Source organism: Macrotis lagotis, chromosome 3, assembly GCF_037893015.1.
Source record: "Macrotis lagotis isolate mMagLag1 chromosome 3, bilby.v1.9.chrom.fasta, whole genome shotgun sequence".
In the NCBI taxonomy this organism is placed as follows: Eukaryota; Metazoa; Chordata; class Mammalia; order Peramelemorphia; family Peramelidae; genus Macrotis; species Macrotis lagotis.
In genome coordinates this window covers 294,112,541-294,130,894 of record NC_133660.1, presented here as the reverse complement: position 1 = coordinate 294,130,894, position 18,354 = coordinate 294,112,541, and the positions used below count along the sequence as shown (strand labels likewise).

General features: G+C 40.1%; 1 protein-coding gene across 1 annotated transcript; it reads left to right on the top strand.

The window, feature by feature from the left end:
* Positions 1-720: 720 nt before the first annotated feature.
* On the top strand, positions 721-1,695 carry OR6Q1 (olfactory receptor family 6 subfamily Q member 1). Its single transcript, XM_074227733.1, has one exon. It carries the CDS (start codon positions 721-723, stop codon positions 1,672-1,674), a length of 954 nt encoding a protein of 317 aa, XP_074083834.1. The 3' UTR covers positions 1,675-1,695.
* The last annotated feature ends 16,659 nt before the right edge of the window (positions 1,696-18,354 follow it).

The window sequence follows — 18,354 nt, the reverse complement described above, 5'->3', positions numbered from 1 at the left end:
ATTTGAATTTGAGTGAGGGGGTGGTGAGCTGAGTCGCCAGCCTCACTTCCTTCTCTGGAGTCATCTGAGTCCAGTGACCAGATAAGAATCAGAATGACTGGAGATGGCCCTGGATGTGAGGCAGTCAGGGTTAAGTGACTTGCCCAAGGTCACATAGCTAGTAAGTGTCAAGTATCTGAAGCCACATTTGAACCCAAGTCTTTCTGACTCCAGAAGAGGCAGCTAGTTAGTACAGTGGAAAGCATATCCCCCCTGAAATCAGAAGATTCTGAGTTCAAATCTGCCTGCAGTCATGAGCAATATATTTCTGGATTGAATAGGCTAGTGTGCAGTCTGCTGAAAAGCATAGACTTTCCCTTATTTGACCCCATTAGATAGAATTGGAAGGAAGAAGAAGGTGTGACTACTTATTACGCACGTAGTATCTGCCAAGGATATGATAAATGCCTAAGGACTCTGATCTCATTTGGTCTTCACAACAACCTTGTGAAGTTAGTTCTATTAATACGCCTATTTTTATAGTTGAGAAAATGAAGAGGATAAGTGAATTGCCTAGGGTCAAAAAGCTAGTAAGTGGCAGATTTAAACTCCAGTCATTTTGACTCCAGGTCTGGCACTCTAGCCATCTACCCGCCTAGCTGCTTCTAAGACAGAGAGAGAGCTTTGAAGGCTCACAGAAAGCTTGACCTTGGCCTCATGCACATTGTCTCCACCTCATAGATGCAGCCTCACTTGGGGAACTGGACCCTGGTGACTGAATTTGTCATGGTGGGCTTTGCTGGTGTCCAAGAAGCCCGCCATCTTTTCTTCCTATCTTTCCTTACCATGTACCTGTTCACCATGGCAGAGAACTTGGCCATTATTATTGTGGTAAGCTTAGATCGTAGGCTCCAGAGGCCCATGTATTTCTTTCTGACCCACCTTTCTTGCCTAGAAATATTGTATACTTCAGTCACCGTGCCCAAGATGCTGTCGGGATTCATTGGGACAGCCGAAGGCAAGACAATCTCTTATGCTGGCTGTCTGTCCCAGCTTTTCATCTTCACCTTCCTTGGTGCCACAGAGTGTTTTCTCCTTGCTGCCATGGCCTATGACAGGTATGTGGCTATTTGTGAACCTCTCCGTTATGCGGCCATAGTCTCCTGGGGTACCTGCATCTGCCTGGCGGCTGCCTCCTGGCTTCTGGGTTTCCTCACCCCAATCCTGCCCATCTATCTAATGTCCCAGCTCATGTTCTGCAGTTCAAATGTCATCGATCACTTCTTCTGTGATGCATCTCCCCTGCTGGCACTTTCCTGCTCTGATGTCACCCTGAAGGAGACAGTTGACTTTCTGATCTCCCTGGCTGTGCTCCTGGCTTCCTCCACAGTCATCGCGGTGTCCTACGGTCACATTGTCTGGACGCTACTGCACATCCACTCAGCAGCTGAACGCCGGAAGGCTTTCTCCACCTGTGCTGCCCACCTAATGGTTGTGAGTCTTTTCTATGGGACGCTTTTCTTTATGTATGTCCGGACCAAGGTGGCTTCCTCAATGAACTTCAACAAGTTGGTGTCAGTGTTCTACTCAATTGTCACACCCATGCTCAATCCCCTCATCTACAGCCTCAGAAACAAGGAGGTGAAGGGGGCCCTGGGCCGAGCCTTTTCATTCAAGTTGTTTAAAGGGTCATGAATAAGCAAATGGCTTAGACATTTGGGCAAAAGAGGATTATACACTGGAAGAGACTAATGTGTCCATTGAGCCCAACTCCCTCTTTTTTCTTACAGATTTAGAAACTGAGTCCCAGAGAAGTTAATTAACTTGCCCAAGGACACACAGATAGCAAGTGAACAGAAGTGAGATGTGAACATTGGGTCCTCCTCTGACTCCAAGCCCATTGTTTATTTCAGTCCATCACCAGGAGGTCTAGTGGATGGACCATTGGCCTGAAAAGTTAGGTCCCCAGGGTTAAGGATAAGGCACGGTGAAATAGTAGGTAAAACTTAAAGCACTGCAGAGGACCTCAGTGACCATGTAGTCCATCCTATAATGGAGTAAGAATTCCCCTTAAAACAACAATTCCAAATAATAGTAACAGCCAACATTATTATACCTCTTTTTTGGTTTGCATAATGCTTTATCCTGGGAAACAGGTGATCTATTTGTACAGATGTGAGAGAACATGACTTGCCCAGGCCCACTCAGCTTTCCAAGAAAGAGTCTTAGGCCAGATTCTGTTAGAACTTCCTAACTTCAAGTCAGACATTTAAACTTCTAGGCCCTCTAGCTACATCATCAACAAACCCATCAGATGGTCAGCCAGTTTTTTCTTGAAGGCTTCCATAATGGGGAACCTTTTACTTCCAACCCATTTGCTCTTTTGGAATGCTTTGGTTAGTTCTATTCTCTGAGGCCAAGGAGAACTTGTCTTATCTTCCTTCCATAAGATCAGACTTTTTTATTTTTGATAATAATTACCATGTTTCCTTTAAGTCTTTTCTTCTCTAGGCTTGACACTCCAAGTTCTTTGCAAGGCAAATGGGATTAAGTGACTTTCTGAAGGTCACACAGCTAGGTAATTATTAAGTGTCTGAGGTCAGATTTGAACTCAGGTCCTCCTGACTCCAGGGAGGGCCTCTATCTTCTCTGCCACCTAGCTGCCTCTCAACATATACCCTTAAGATACAATCTATGACATGGACTCCAGACCCTTTACTTTCCTAATCTGAATACCCTCCCCCTTGTCAAGGTCCTTCCTCATTATGTTTGTTTATTTATTCATTTTAGGTTTCTACAAGGCAATGGGGGTAAGTAGCTTGCCTAAGGCCACACAGCTAGATAAGTGTCTGAGACCAGATTTGAACTCAGGTCCTCCTGACTCCAGGGCTGGTGCTCTATTCACTGTGCCACCTAGCCACCCGGCCCTTCCTAATTATGTGATACCCAGAAATAAGAACAATGTCCAGGTGTGGTCTGAACAGGACAGAATACAGTGGAACTCTCACCTTGTTTTGGACATTATTTCTCTTATGGGGTCTCATCTCCCTATTGATAGGCAAGGGCCATGCTGTCTTTCCAATTTGAGTTGGTTGAACCTTTTCCCAGTAGCCTGGTGGTTCCTTCCTCTTTCTCTCAAAACTACATGATAATGATTATTTCTAGAAAATTCAGTATTTCTTAAATCTCTTGTTTTTTTAGTTGTTATTTTTAGCTGTGAACTGGGAATGGTTTAAATCTTCTATCTATCAGATAGATAGATACTGGTAAAGACAGTATGGGAGCTTTTTATTGTGAGAACTCCCTCCAACAATATAGATGGTAATCCCTGTATGATTCAGTAGATAGATCCTAGGGATAATTTAGTAGACAGACCCTGAGGCACAAGGAGGAATAAGTGACTTGCCCATTATCTCACAGCCAGGAAGTGTCAGAAGCTGGATTTGAACTCAGATCTCCCTGGAGCCTGCCTTTAAAAATGAACTAAATAGCTAGGTGGCGTAGTGGATAAAGCACCGGCCCTGGAGTTAGGAGTACCTGGCTCCAAATCCGGTCTCAGACACTTAATAGCCGTGTGGCCTTGAGCAAGCCACTTAACCCCATTTGCCTTGCAAAAAAAAAAATGAACTAACTACCTAGAAATAGTCTACAGTATGATGGCTCTAATATGCCTCCAAAAATCTTATGAGGCAGGTGCTGTTAATGGTCCCATTGTACAGGTGAAAAAACTTGGGCTTAACATGCTTATCCTAGTCATAGTGCTATTAACTGTTTGCAGCAGCATTTGAATCCAGGTCTTTCTACCCTACAATCTAGCATTGTCTCTATTATATCATGTTGCCTTTCATGATTTGACAAATGAAAAAACTGAAGGTCAGAAAGTTTAAATGATTTGCCATAGTAAATATAATAATGTGTAATCAGTAAATATTATAATAGGGATTTGAACTGATGGCTTGAACTGATTCTATCTTCAGTGCTATTGCTACTTGTTAAGAAGTGGCTGTGGTTGTTTGTCCTTTGTTTTTAAAGAGGACCAATGACATTATGGATGATTTCTTGACTTTTGAGTGGAATTAGATTTAGGTGAGGCAGAGTGGCCTAACGTTTTCAGAGTCATTGAAGTCTAGTGACAAGAGAAAAGTCAGGATGACTGATGATGGCTCAGGATGCAAGACCTTGCAAAACCCTCCACAGTATCTGCATCAATTGCCTTCATGGGAACAAATTGTTCTTGGCTGCCCATTTTACTGGGGGAAGTCTTCACAAGTTTGGGACAGGCATCTTCCTAATTCACCGACGGGTTTGATACCCATCAGTTACTCTCAACATGGTTTAGCCTGTTTACTAAGGCTTCTTGGAGTCATAGGTGATAATTGGATGACCAGTTGGTCACCAGAGGTAGATGTGAATGAACAAAAGTGCTCAGCAAACCCTTAAATCAGAGAAACTGGATCCTGAATGCCTCATATACCTCAACAAAGATCTTTATGATGTGATTCCAGGAGACCTCATTCATAGAAGAAGAAATGAATCACTTTTGGACCATGACCTGGGGCATGGAGTGTTTAAGAGTTAGCCAATAACAATTTTTATAACAAATTAATTTATTTAAAAATTGCATATTCACTTCTACCAAAAGGATTTGAATTGACTCACAGATTCAAAACACAGAATAGAGGTAGGGGACATTTAAATATAAAATAGATGAGAAACCATCTGGAAAAAGCTGAAGAAATAGATGTGTTCAGGTACCTCTATTGAATTGTTTAGAAGAGGGCTGAAGTTTGTTATTCAAAATTAGAATCTTAAAACAGAAGTTAAAATAATATAACAACAATAAAAAGAATTAGACACGAAGTTTTATTTCACTGAGATTTAACCACCATCACTAGGTAATAAACACCATCTTAGAAAATGATCTCTCATTCGTTAGTGAGATCAGAAAATTTATACAGTAACAAGGGAAGGGGAATAGAATATACATAAAAAGAGTAGCAAAACCATATCTTTGCCTGGAGACCATTCTATGATTTGATCTCAGAGTGCCATTCTTCTACAATATTGTTTTCCTTGAAGGAGGTAACAAGTTTTTGAGTTTAAGTACTGGGAAGGCAGTGAGTAATTTTTTTTGAAGTCCAAAGGTAGACCCAATTCTTTCTTGATTTAAGAACAGTGGGACTAGATTTTCTTTTCAAATTATAAAGGGATTAAAGAGGGCAGAACAAGTCTTCCTTTCAAAGTCTAGAAAGGACACATTCCATTCCTCACAATAGCTAAGAAAAATAACCTTTGACCAGGAAAATAGTTTATAAAAATTTATAGTAATTATTATATGCTTAACATTTCCTTTTTTTTTTTTTTTTTTTGCAAGGCAATGGGGTTAAGGTAACTTCCTGAAGGCCACACAGCTAGGTCATTATTAAGTGTCTGAGGTCAGATTTGAACTCAGGTTCTCCTGACTCCAGGGCTGGTACTCTATCCACTGCACCACCTAGCTGCCCCTTGTGTTTAACATTTTCAATCAGATTAGTTCTCTTTCTTGAGCAGAGAGCTATATGAGCTAAAGAGAGCACCAGTTTATAATATAAATTCATTTGCAAATCTTACTGAGCAGAATGGCTTAAAATTCCCAGTAGTAATATTTTAACAAAATAGTATTAAGAAGTGGACATTGACAGCAATCTTAGTGAAGGGTCCAATTAAACTGATAATACTCAGGGCTCAGGATGTAATCAGAATTAGGTAACAGATGATAAATTGATTGATGTAAAGATTTCTAAGGCCTTTTTCTACACCAAGTCCATTAGAAGAGTTTACATATTTGAACTTTGATCCCACGATGTCTTTTGTGCTGCATGGGTCTGTTAGGATTGCTATCAAAGAAAAGCATGATAGGAAGAGCAAATTATTTAGACCAATATGCATAATGAAAGTTTGTACTCGAGAGCATACAATTTTAAAGTCATTGATGATTCTCAAGCTATTTGAAAAAGGAGAGAAAACTGTATCGATGCTTTTCTCTATATGGGTGCACCTATCACTGACATAGGCTCTGGAGGAGAAAACACCCAAGGAGAAAGACCAATGCTTCCAGGGGATGGTTTTGCCTTTGTGAAATGCAGTCTTTGCAAAAGCCACCAGATGGCAGTATAAGCATTTGAATGCTATGTCTGACCTAAATTTTTTTTTTAATTGATATTATCATCTCCCTTTCCACAGTCACAATAAACATGTATGAAGCGTCTATTATATCAAGCGCTGTGCTACTCTCTGGATATAAAAAGAAAAGTAAAAGACAGTCCCTGTTCCCAAGAAGATCAGACTAAGGGGGAAACTATTCAAAAAACTATCTAAAAATAAGATAAAAACTGGATAAATCAGAAATAATCATTTGAGCCAGGGTACTAGCATTAAGGGGAAATCATCAGGGAGACGTCTCACAGGGGATGGAATTCTAGCTGAGACCAGAAGGGAGTTAGGGAAGTCACAAAATAGAAATGAGAAGGAAGAATATTTGAGGAACGAGAAGCGGCCAGTGAAAATGCCTGCAGTATGGACACTGTTTGAAGTCCTCCAGAGAAGGCAGCCTATTTAATTTTGAGATAGCATGAATTTTTCCTTTTGAAATTTTTCTTTTCTAGAAATTCTTCCCACTTCTCCTAGTTCTTTCCTTTGGGGCCAAACAGAACAAGATTAAGCCTCCCATCCTCTGAAAAGCCCTTTAACACTGGAAGGCAGGTATCATCTGTCCTTTAGGCTAAACTACCTCAGTTTCTTTAGCTCAGCCTTAATTGACTAGAAGAGACATCAGCTTTTTATGATCCTTGTGACCCTTCTCTGGGAATGCTACAGTTTATCAGTAGCTTTCCTAAAATGGGGCAACTTTCTGCTCAGCACAGAACATAGGCAGATTAGGATTATAATAATAATAAACATTTGATTAGGATTATAATAATAACATAGTTCATTTTTTCATAAATCCTTAAAGATTGGCAAGGGAGTTTTTTTTTCACAACAACCAGCAAGGTAGGGAAGAAAAATATTTTTCCGAATATATTACAGGTGAGGAAGCTGACAGGGAAGAGGGATGGGGAAGACTTGATTCCTCAGAATCTGACAATTTATACCTGTGCCTTCTTTGTCAAATTAATTTGCTTTTTTTCCTCACTTAAATTTTGTTTTTTTGATATTCCTTTCTTTTTTTCATGGTTATCATTTCCACTGATTCACCTAGCACTCAATGAATCCTTGCTAACAGATAAGGATGACCAAGCAAAACAAATCAGCACCGTGGTCAGTTCTCTAAATGCTACCTATAGTCCTCCCCCCACACTTACTGTCTGTCCCCTTTGGGATAATAGCAAAATAAAAGAATTTCAGAGTTGGCAGGGACTGTAACTATGACCACCACTTTTCCGCCATGAAACAGGAAGCTTGAGTCATCATAAGGCTTTGCAAGTGTTTTAAGGTCTCTAAAGGGCGCATCCCACCTTTTCACTGATTTTTGTGACTGACATATTTCTGGCTTGTGTTTGGCTTATTGACCACCTTCTAAGTCTCTTTTCTAGTTTCCAAACAATCCCATCCCATCCCCTCCTGGACTAGCATACTTTGTTTTTTCTTTAGCACCTCTCACCTTTGCATAATCAATTAATTTAGAAGCTTGTGCTTGAGCTCAGATTTTTTTTTTAAGTTAGTCTCTTGAGCTTCATATTTTTTGGCAAGTCAATGGGCTTAAGTGACTTGCCCAAGGCCACCCAGCTAGGTAATCATTAAGTGTCTGAGGTCAGATTTGAACTCAGGTCCTCCTGACTGCAGGGCCAGTGCTCCATCCACCTAGCTGCCCTTTTAGGCAAATCACTTAACTCCCAATATCCTCAGCTATAAAATGAGGATAACAATATCACTTAGCTCATCTAGAGCTTCCTAGAGGCAGCTAGCAGTAGGTAGAGGGTTGGTCCTATACTCTGGAAGATCTAAGTACAAGTCTCTTCCGATACTTACTAGCTGTGTGACCCTGGACAAGTCACTTAACCCATATTTGTTTCAGTTTCCTCAACTGTAAAATGAAGACAATAATAGCACCTCCAAACAAGATTGTTAGTGGAATTGAATGAGAGAATATTTACAAAAAGTGTTTAGCACTATATAAATCCTTATTGCCTTCCCTTCCCCTCACAGTTGGAGGAATGATCAAATGAAATGTCCTGCTATTTGTGATTCAGTGACCTTCCTGTTTTGTATATCTCTCTCTGTGTGTGTATGTATGTGTATAGAATTCCAAATTGCTCTCTAGAATGATTGTACTCATTTACAAATCCACGAACAATGCATCAGTATACCTATTTTATATTTATCCTTCAAAACAAAGAAGTTGAAAGCATCTTCTTTAGCCACTTTCTTGCTTTTTATCTCTTTCCTGTTATTCTGCTTATTTCTGTGGTCAGGGCCAGTGGCATTAATAAGCAATCAATACAGCTTTTTCATTATATTTGTTCATTCAATTTATTCCTTCATTCTCATTTCCAACTCACTCAGACCATGGAACCACCATTTTCCCATCTTTCTTATATAGTATGCTGGTTATTTCTCCTCTGAAACAAGGAAGACACTTGTAGCAATAGCTCAATTTTCCTTGAATTGAATTTCAGATTCCTGAAAGACATTTTTTTTAACTGTAGACTGAGAGGGGTCTCCTCACAGACAAAGGAGGGAAAGAGAGTCAGGTGAGGTTTGGAAGAGGACTTATGAACCTTATCAGTCACTGTTAGAAACTAGACTTTTAATGTAGTAACTTGGCCCCTAAATCTCCACGTTTCTGATTTCTCATTAATTGGGGGAAATGGCAATGAAGCAGGGGTGGATTTGGATGAACTGACCAGGACTATAGATTTGGATGAACTGACCAGGGCTATAGATTTGGATGAACTGACCAGGGCTATAGATTTGGATGAACTGACCAGGGCTATAGATTTGGATGAACTAGCCAGGGCTATAGATTTGGATGAACTGACCAGAGCTATAGATTTGTATGAACTGACCAGGGCTATAGATTTGTATGAGCTGACCAGGGCTATAGATTTGGATGAGCTGACCAGGGCTATAGATTTGGATGAGCTGACCAGGGCTATAGATTTGGATGAACTGACCAGAGCTATAGATTTGGATGAACTGACCAGGGCTATAGATTTGGATGAGCTGACCAGGGCTATAGATTTGGATGAACTGACCAGGGCTATAGATTTGGATGAACTGACCAGAGCTATAGATTTGGATGAGCTGACCAGGGCTATAGATTTGGATGAACTGACCAGAGCTATAGATTTGGATGAACTGACCAGGGCTATAGATTTGGATGAGCTGACCAGAGCTATAGATTTGGATGAACTGACCAGGGCTATAGATTTGGATGAACTGACCAGGGCTATAGATTTGGATGAACTGACCAGAGCTATAGATTTGGATGAGCTGACCAGAGCTATAGATTTGGATGAACTGACCAGGGCTATAGATTTGGATGAACTGACCAGAGCTATAGATTTGGATGAGCTGACCAGGGCTATAGATTTGGATGAACTGACCAGGGCTATAGATTTGGATGAACTGACCAGGGCTATAGATTTGGATGAACTGACCAGGGCTATAGATTTGGATGAACTGACCAGAGCTATAGATTTGGATGAGCTGACCAGGGCTATAGATTTGGATGAGCTGACCAGGGCTATAGATTTGGATGAACTGACCAGGTCTATAGTTATTGCTTCTTTTGGGTCAAGTAGCACTATTATTGATTTAGGTCTGGGGAATGGCATTTTTCCAGATCTCACTTTCCCTTCTAGATCTCCTCTCTGCCCAGGGGATAGCACTGCTATTCATCTAGTTACACCTTTCTCCAGAGGCTCTCTGAAGTCCAAATGTCCGACCTCGACTGTTAGTCAGGTGTGATTAGAGCTATATGTATGTTTATGACATCAAATGCTGCTGAATCCTCCCTCTTCTGGGGAAAGAAAAATCTCTTTATGTCTGGATAGTGAAGCAGACCTCCTTTGGGTATAATGAGAAGAATACGGGAGGAGGCAACCAAAAGAGGACCTGGGATATTGATGCTATTGCCATCCTAAAGATGCCTCTTTCTGTTGTATACTCTCAGGGGATTTCTCTAGGCTTAACTACGTACCAAGATACTCTGCTGGAAATCCTGCATCTGAGCACAACTCAAGAAGTAGGAGCAGTTCTCTCCCTCTCTAACCCTCCCCTTGACCCCATTAATGTGCTCCAAGCAAACTGAGACTTGTGGGGAAATGAAGAAAGAATCAACTTTGGAAGAGTCAAGAATCTTGGGAGCTTCATTTTCTTTTTTGAATAGTAGAGAGGGTCGGATTACTAAATAGTCTTTAAAGTCTTTTCAAGAGTATTGATTCCATGATTCTATCTTGCAACAAAACCTTCCTCAAATGAATGCTTTCCATAAAGCCATTGGGACCATAGTTCTTAAGTTAGCTGCTGATGCAAAGATGAGAGGTATAGCAAATGCAAGGATCAAAAGACTTCAAGCTTAATCAGACCCAAATGGTGGACCAGATCCAACAAAATCCAATGCAATTGGGACAAATGTAAAGTTTTTTGCTTGGGTTAAAAATCATATTAAGATGTTGTTAGAAAGTAGCTCTTGTGAAAAAGATTTGGGAATTTGAAATGTGAGGATCATGAGGATGATGAAGGAACTCAATACCATGCCATATAAAGAAAAAACTAAAAGAACTTATGATATATGGCTTAGAAAAAAAGAAGGCAAAACTCTCTCTCTCTCTCTCTCTCTCTCTGTTGGGGGTGGGGTAGTGATTATAATTATTATCAACTTGTTGAAAGACTTTCATGGAGAAGAGGTGGTAGAGTTTTTCTGCTTAGCCCCAAGGATAGAACTGAGGATCTGTGGGTAGTTACAAAGAGTTTGATTTTGTCTTGCCATGAGAAAGACATCCCTAACAATTAGAACTGTCTAAAAATGGAATTGACTGCCTCGAGAGGTAGCTATTTTCCCATCACTGGAAGAGGTCAAACAGAAAATGAATGACTATCACCCATGCTGCAGAAGAGATTCCTAAATGTGGTGGGAAGACAGGAAATGGACTGATAGGAGCCCTTCCAGTTATTAAGAAGGGAACCCAGTGTTTTGATTAGCTGATCTCTAGAAGGTAGGGGGTAAGTTTCTCTTTCCATGATGCTGTAAAAGTGACTATAAAATAAGACTTTCTCAGCAATCACAGGTATTCCTTCCTAGGTACCGCCACCACATCTCCCTAGTTCTGATCACATCCTGTCACTCCCCAGGTCACAAGTTCTGTGAGACACTGAGGCCCTCACCCACTGCTCCCCTGCCATGTCCTTTCATACAGAACAGGATCCAGTCCCCCTACAGAAGGGATCTTTCCCTAAGTAAGCTCTTTGGCCTGTGTTTATGAAGAATTCAGACTAGATTTCCTGACGATGCCACATCCTCTGAGTGTAGCCTATAATCTGTAAAGCCAGGATTAGACTAAGTGGCAAGGTTCTCTTGGGGTTTCTTTCATGACCTCAAGAGGGCTCACTGTTTTCTGGAAAATGAGTTAAAAGAACTACACCCTATCCTTTCTTCCAGAACCACTGTGCAAATGATTACATTTTAGACTCCAATTGACATTAAGGGTAAAATTTTTTTCCTAAAAAAAAAGATTTTTATATTACATTTTGATGAAATACTTGTCTGCCAGACATTCTTTAATATCAATAAAAAAGTAAGGGGAAATTAGCAGTGAATTGCCAGGGTTTGCCTGTATATAGTCTAACCATCTTTCCTCTGTGAGAGTAGAAGATTGTTTCATCATCAGGGGCTCCCTGGAACCAAGAGCAGACTTTGTGTGTGACCTGAAATCTGATGTCATCTAATGTTTTTTTCTTTTATAGTATTCTTCTCTTTCTGGTTCTGCTTTCTTCCCTTTGTATCATTTGGTTTGTTACAGGAGGAAGTGTGGTAAAATGGTTAGAGCACTACTCTTACTGTCAGAAAGATCTGAGTTTGAATTTGCCTTCTTCCCCTTACCAGTTATGTGATCTTGAACAAGCCACTTTGCAACTCCCAACCTCACTTTACCCTTTGTTCAATTGGAGATTTTAGACTCAATGACTTTTATGACCCTTCTAGCTCAGTATCTGGGTTCTACTTTCAGATTTTTCATTTCTTAACACAAAGGATGGTACCATTCCTTTACATTCACATATAGCAGGTTAGTCAGCCATTCTCTAATCAGTGGACACTCATTTTATTTCTAATATCTTTTTTTTTCTCTTGCAGAGATGATGTTGGTATTATGGGCCTTTTCTTGTGCTTGGATGGAGGGGAATGCTATGATCAGAATTTCTATAGCACCTTAAAGTTTGCAAAGTTTGCATCTCCTCATAACAACCCTGCTAGGAAAGTACTATTTTCATCTTCATTTTACAGATAGAGAAGCAGATGGTCAGTTTAGGATACTTTCCTTGGATTCTTCAGCTAGTATCTGAGGTAAGATTTAAACCCATTTCTTCCTGATTCCCAATGTGATAATTCATTTTATTAGCTATCTATCTAGGATCATATCTGAGGTGAGTGGGTCCTGACAAAGCTGAGGTTTAAGAGCTAAAAAATGATTACAACTTTCTTAACCACTGGAACAGTTTACATTTCTCTTTTATTGCATTTATAAAACTTTTCTCCTCCTCACAACAGTTCTGTAAAATATGAAGGGGAAATGTTATATGAGGAAACTGAGGTTCAGGGAAGTTAGGTAGTTTATTTGACCAAGGTCAAAAGGAGAGCAGTGTCCTTGACTGATAAGGGCCTTAGAGAATATTTCTTTTATATTACTTCAGAAGATACTTATTTGCACCTCTGTGAGAAGAGCGAATAGGACAGGGATTATCATCCCCATTAAATAGGTGAAGAAATGGCTAGAAAAGTCAAGTGACTTAGTTATCTAAGGGTACAGAAAGACATGTTTGACAAAGTGGTGGGCAAAGCCAGGAGCAAAACTCATATTTCTTTCTTTTTTTGTAAAGTCTTTTTTTTATTTATTTAAGGCATTGGGGTTAAGTGACTTGCCCAAGGTCACACAGCTAGGTAATTATTAAGTGTCTGAGGTCAGATTTGAACTCTTCTCCTCCTGACTCCATGGCTTATACTCTATCCACTGCACCACCTAGCTACCCCAAAACTCCTATTTCTTGGTTCCTTATCAACAACATCTCACAGTTCCTGTGCCTTCAATTTTGTGACTCATGGTTCAGATGACTGAAGATAATTTTCCATTCCTCTATCCATTCATTCAAGGTATTCTGTAGCTCTGTGTCCGTCTATCCATCCAACCATCTATCCATACATCCACCACACTTCCACTGAGGGCCTGCAGAACTCTATGCGATCCTCTATCCTTAACATATAAGAAACATTTTCCTATAGCGATATCAAGAATAGGGCAGCAGGTTTCAGAATAATACCCTCAGAGGAATTTCAGTGGGCAATAGAATAAGGCTTAATTAGAAAAGAGGATGATAGAGTAGTGGTTAGCAACCTTAGTGGAGAGGAATGAGTGTTACCATCAGAATCAGGAGGGACCTAGGTTTGAATGCCACCACTAACAGTTACTAACCATGTGATCACGGGCATGCCTTTAACCCGAGGGCCTTAGTTTTCCTCTTATGTAAAATAGAGATAATATCTCCATTATTTATCTTTCAGATTTGTTATGAGGATCATGGAAAGTGATAGAGACAAAGTACTGTTCACCTAAGGAGATATGTGAATGTTAGCTGTTATCTTGTCTCCACTGGGCCATATTCTCTCTTACTAGCCAGTCAACAAGATTTATTGGACACTTACTACGTGCTGGCAATAAAGGGTTGACAATGCAAATACAAGCAAAAAGAGAGATAGTTTCATCCTTAAGAAACTCATAGTCGGAGCGGCTAGGTGGCGCAGTGGATAGAGCACTGGCCTTGGAGTCAGGAGTACCTGGGTGCAGATGCAACCTCAGACACTTAATAATTACCTTACTGTGTGGCCTTGGGCAAGCCACTTAACCCCATTGCCTTGAAAAGTCTAAAAAAACCCCCTCATATTCTAATAGGGAAGACAATATATATAAGCAAGAGGAAGTTGAAATATCAGGGGAGAAGGAGTAAGACCCCTGGTGTTGGGCTCATTGACAGAATCTGGACTGCAACCTGGAAAGAAATGTGGTCCCTAAGAAAAGATTCTTCAGAGTCAAGCCATTCACCCAACTCAAAACCCAATCAAAACTATAGCTTTGTAACCCCATTAGTGAGTTCACTTTTGGTAACTAGCTGGGGAATCTAAGGAGAACAAAATAAAAGACATTCAAACAGCGTAACAACAACAAGGAAAACTCCAACCTTCTCTTCTTCTCCCCCTCCATGCACACAAGGAGAATACTGTTTCATGGGTTACTAGGCCATCAGCCTTTGGAAGGGAATATATACAAAGCTACACACAACACATGTGATCAGGTGATATTCCAGACTTCACATCCCTAGGGAAAATGTGTGGTCAGGGAACTTGGGTGGAGGGCAAGAATTACTAAGGTGTGGTGGTCAGAAATCCTCTTCTAGTAGACAATGGGCTGAGTCATGTAATGCATGACCACTAATGGTAGCCAATAATAGGTTCGATTTGTTTATTCATTTATTACCAATTTGAAATTCATTGTCCCAAGAAAATTTATTATTTAACATTAGAAATTTCTTGAAAATTCTCTTTACCTTATGCAGTCATGGCCAACATGGAAATATGTATTGTATGACTTCACATGAATAATTATTTGACTTCTCAAGATTGGGAGAGAGAGAATTTGGAACCCAAAATAAAAAAAAATGAATGTTAACAATGTTTGATGTAGTTGAAAATATTTAACAATATAAATAAAATATATTTGAAAAAGAAATTATTAAAATAATTAGTTATATTGATCTTTTGGTCTCTAAATCCAAATGGGGAACTTGTTTGCATAATAAATGTTTTACTGAATTTTATTTCATTGAATTACAAAGTATTCTTGATAGTAGAACGGCAAGTCAGAAGGTTGGTACTCTCTATAAAATAATGATTGATTGATTTTTGCCCATCATTCTCAAAGAAGACCAAAATGGCATCACTATGTTGAAAGTCAAGGTACGGTGTGTCTGGCTATGACTGATCAGACCAATATGAGTTCAGAAGGTTCTATCATAGGTTGAGCACAAATAGATCACATAAACATTTGAAGAGGAGATGTTTCTAAATTTGTACATCTCACATTTCTTTTGAGCTACTGCAATTCTACTTTGCTTAAAGAGCACAGTATCTTCTTTGATGTGGGAATGCCTTGCTGGGCAGTCCTTCGCCAGTGTCTTCCACGTCTCACACTCAATCCCAAAGTTCTCCAGAGAAACCTTGAAAGTGTCTTTGTATTGCTTTTCTGACCTCCATGTGTACTCTTGTCTTATGTGAGTTCTCTTCAAAATAGTCTTTTTGGTCAATACACGTTTGACATTCAAACAATATGACCAGCCTATCAGAGTTGTGTTTTCTGCAGTAGCATTTGAGTGCTTAGCAGTGTAGCTGGAGAAAAGATCTCAGTGTCTTGTACCTTATTTTGCTAGATGATGTTCAGAATATTCCTAAGACAATTCACATGGAAGCCATTCAGTTTCCGGACATGGCACTGATAGACTGTCCAGGTTTCACAGGTATATATAGCAATAAGTTCAGTACAATGGCCTTATTAGACCTTCAGTTTGATAGGTGATCTAATACCTCTTCTCTCCCACACTTTTCTTTTTTGGAGTTTCCCAAACACTGCGCTAGTTCTGGCAATATGTCAGTCTACCTCATCAACTATGTGTACACCACCCTGGAAGGTATTACCTTACTAAGGTAAGTGAAATTATCTGCAGCATACAACTTTTCTCCACTTGCTATAAGTGATGGTGTGGTGCTGGATGGTGGAGAACTTGGAGTTTCTTGGTATTAATTTTTAGGCCAAAATTAATATAAGCAGCTCAGAATCAATCCATACTTTGTTGCCTTTTGGTCTCAGTGGCTGCATTGAATGAGTAATCATCTATGAACAAAAATCATTCACTGACTCTCCCTCCACTTTTGTCTTGGCTTGTAGCCTTTTCAAGTTAAATAATTTATGGTCAGAGCAGGAGCTGACCTCGATGCCATTTTTATCCTCATCAAAGGTGTCAGACAATATTGTTAAAAACATCGTGCTAAAAACACGGGAGAAAGCAAGCAGTCTTTCTTCCCTCCACTGTGGACTGGGAAACCATGGGAGCATCATCCATTATCAAGAACCCATGCAAGCATATCATCATGAAAGTGTTGTAACATACTGATGAACCTGGGTACCCAAATTTTGTCATAATTTTCCACGGACAGAATCAAAGACCTTCAGATCAATGATTGTTGTGTACAGATCTCTGATCTGCTTCTTCTTCTTTTTTTTTTTTTAGTTTTTTTTTTGCAAGGAAAACAGGGTTAAGCCACTTGCCCAAGGCCACACAGCTAGGTAATTATTAAGTGTCTGAGACCGGATTTGAACCCAGGTACTCCTGACTCCATCCAGGGCCAGTGCTTTATCCACTACACCACCTAGCCACCCCTCTGATCTGCTTCTTGCATTTCTCCTGGAGTTGTGGGACAGAAAACACCATATTAATTGACCCTCAGCTGTTTCTGAAGCCACAGTGGCTCTCAGATAGATGATTGTTTTTCCAGCTAAGAAGGAGGACTCTGACCAGAATCTTGGCAACAAGATTATCAGAATTATCAGCTTGTCTTGGTTCAGCATAGGTCTTTGTAAAATTTTTATTATGGTGGGAGCATAGGCACTGATGAGAGTGGTGTGCCCTTTCCTGCAAATAGCAATCACATTTTCATGAACCTGTTGGTTGCTCTTGATTGTGAAACATACCAATTTCATGGCATTCCCTTTCACTGCAGTTGCTCCAGAAAAATGTGTATCCACTTCCAACTTTGGTAAGCTGGTCTTTATTTGCCAGCTTTGATTCACTATTTTTTATGAGTTATTTGCTGAGTTCTCTCCTAACGAGTTCTGTTTGTCTTCCAGGTCTGCTGGATTTCATATTGTCCTTAACCCTGCACACTTTTTATGTACTAGTGACCAGAATCATTTCTGCTGAAATTTGGTATGTGTTTCATTTACAGTGTAGGCTCCCCATCTGCCACACTAAGCAGGCTCTGGTTAGGTGAAGCAGACAATTTTAAGGTGATATTTTCTAGTCCTTTCCTCATGCAAGGAGCAGTGCTTCAAAAAAGGCTGCTCAGAAACTGAGAAGGCTGTGGAATCTTCCACTTAGAAGATAACCCTATGGCCTGAGCCACATGGGTGCAAGGTTGTGACTGCAGGTTCCAGCAGATTCACACTTGCTGCTTTGTCACTTGTTTGTTGCCACAAGACTTTGAGTTAGGTAAAAAGGTAAAATGCTATGAGTGATATCTTTTGATCATTACTTAAGTTGCATTTAGGCAAAGTTGGCCTTACTCTATCTTTCATAGTCATTAAAATCCATTGGCAAGACAATGTCAAGATGAAAAATGTTGGCCTGGGATGTAGTGGATGACCTTGTTGTCTTTGATGTCTAATCAAGTTCCAAGTGCCCCACAGCACCTACTTCAAGTCACCTTTATGGCTATTGGAGCAAATTATTTTTTTCTGCCTGTTCCATTAGGGAAATCTTCACACGTTTGAGATAGACAACTTTCTTACTCATTGATGGATCTGAGACCTCTTGGTTACCTTCAACCTGGTTTAGTCCAACTGCAAATCTGGCTCATGCCTCAGGCATTTTTCCAGACTTAACTTCCTTTCTTTGCCATTTACTCTGATTGGGCACAGCGTGAACACTGTGCGTCCTTGAGCTTCTTGGAGCCATAGGAGAGACTTGAGTGAATCAGGTGGACACTGAACTGGAAAGTATTCCTAAAAAGAGCTAGTTTTCCTGAACACACCCTACATCCCGATGGTAATGATCATAATAGCACTGGAGGGAGAAAATGAAGTTTTATAGAGGTTAGAATATAGTTTGGTTGGTGAGTTGTATTATATTTTATCTTTTGCTTCTGCTTCTAGATAAAAATAATAAAAGCATAAATGTGGACCAGGAGGAGACCCAAGATCTTGTCTTCATTTCCTCAGCTTACGTTCTTTTCTTTTTTAGGTTTTTGCAAGGCAGTGGGGTTAAGTGGTTTACCCAAGGCCACACAGCTAGGTAATTATTAAGTGTCTGAGGTCGGATTTGAACTCCTGACTCTAGGGCTGGTGCTCGATCCAC

Bases quoted from the DNA above. Each gene is read 5' to 3' on its own strand.
- OR6Q1 (XM_074227733.1), top strand. From the start codon at position 721: ATGCAGCCTCACTTGGGGAACTGGACCCTGGTGACTGAATTTGTCATG.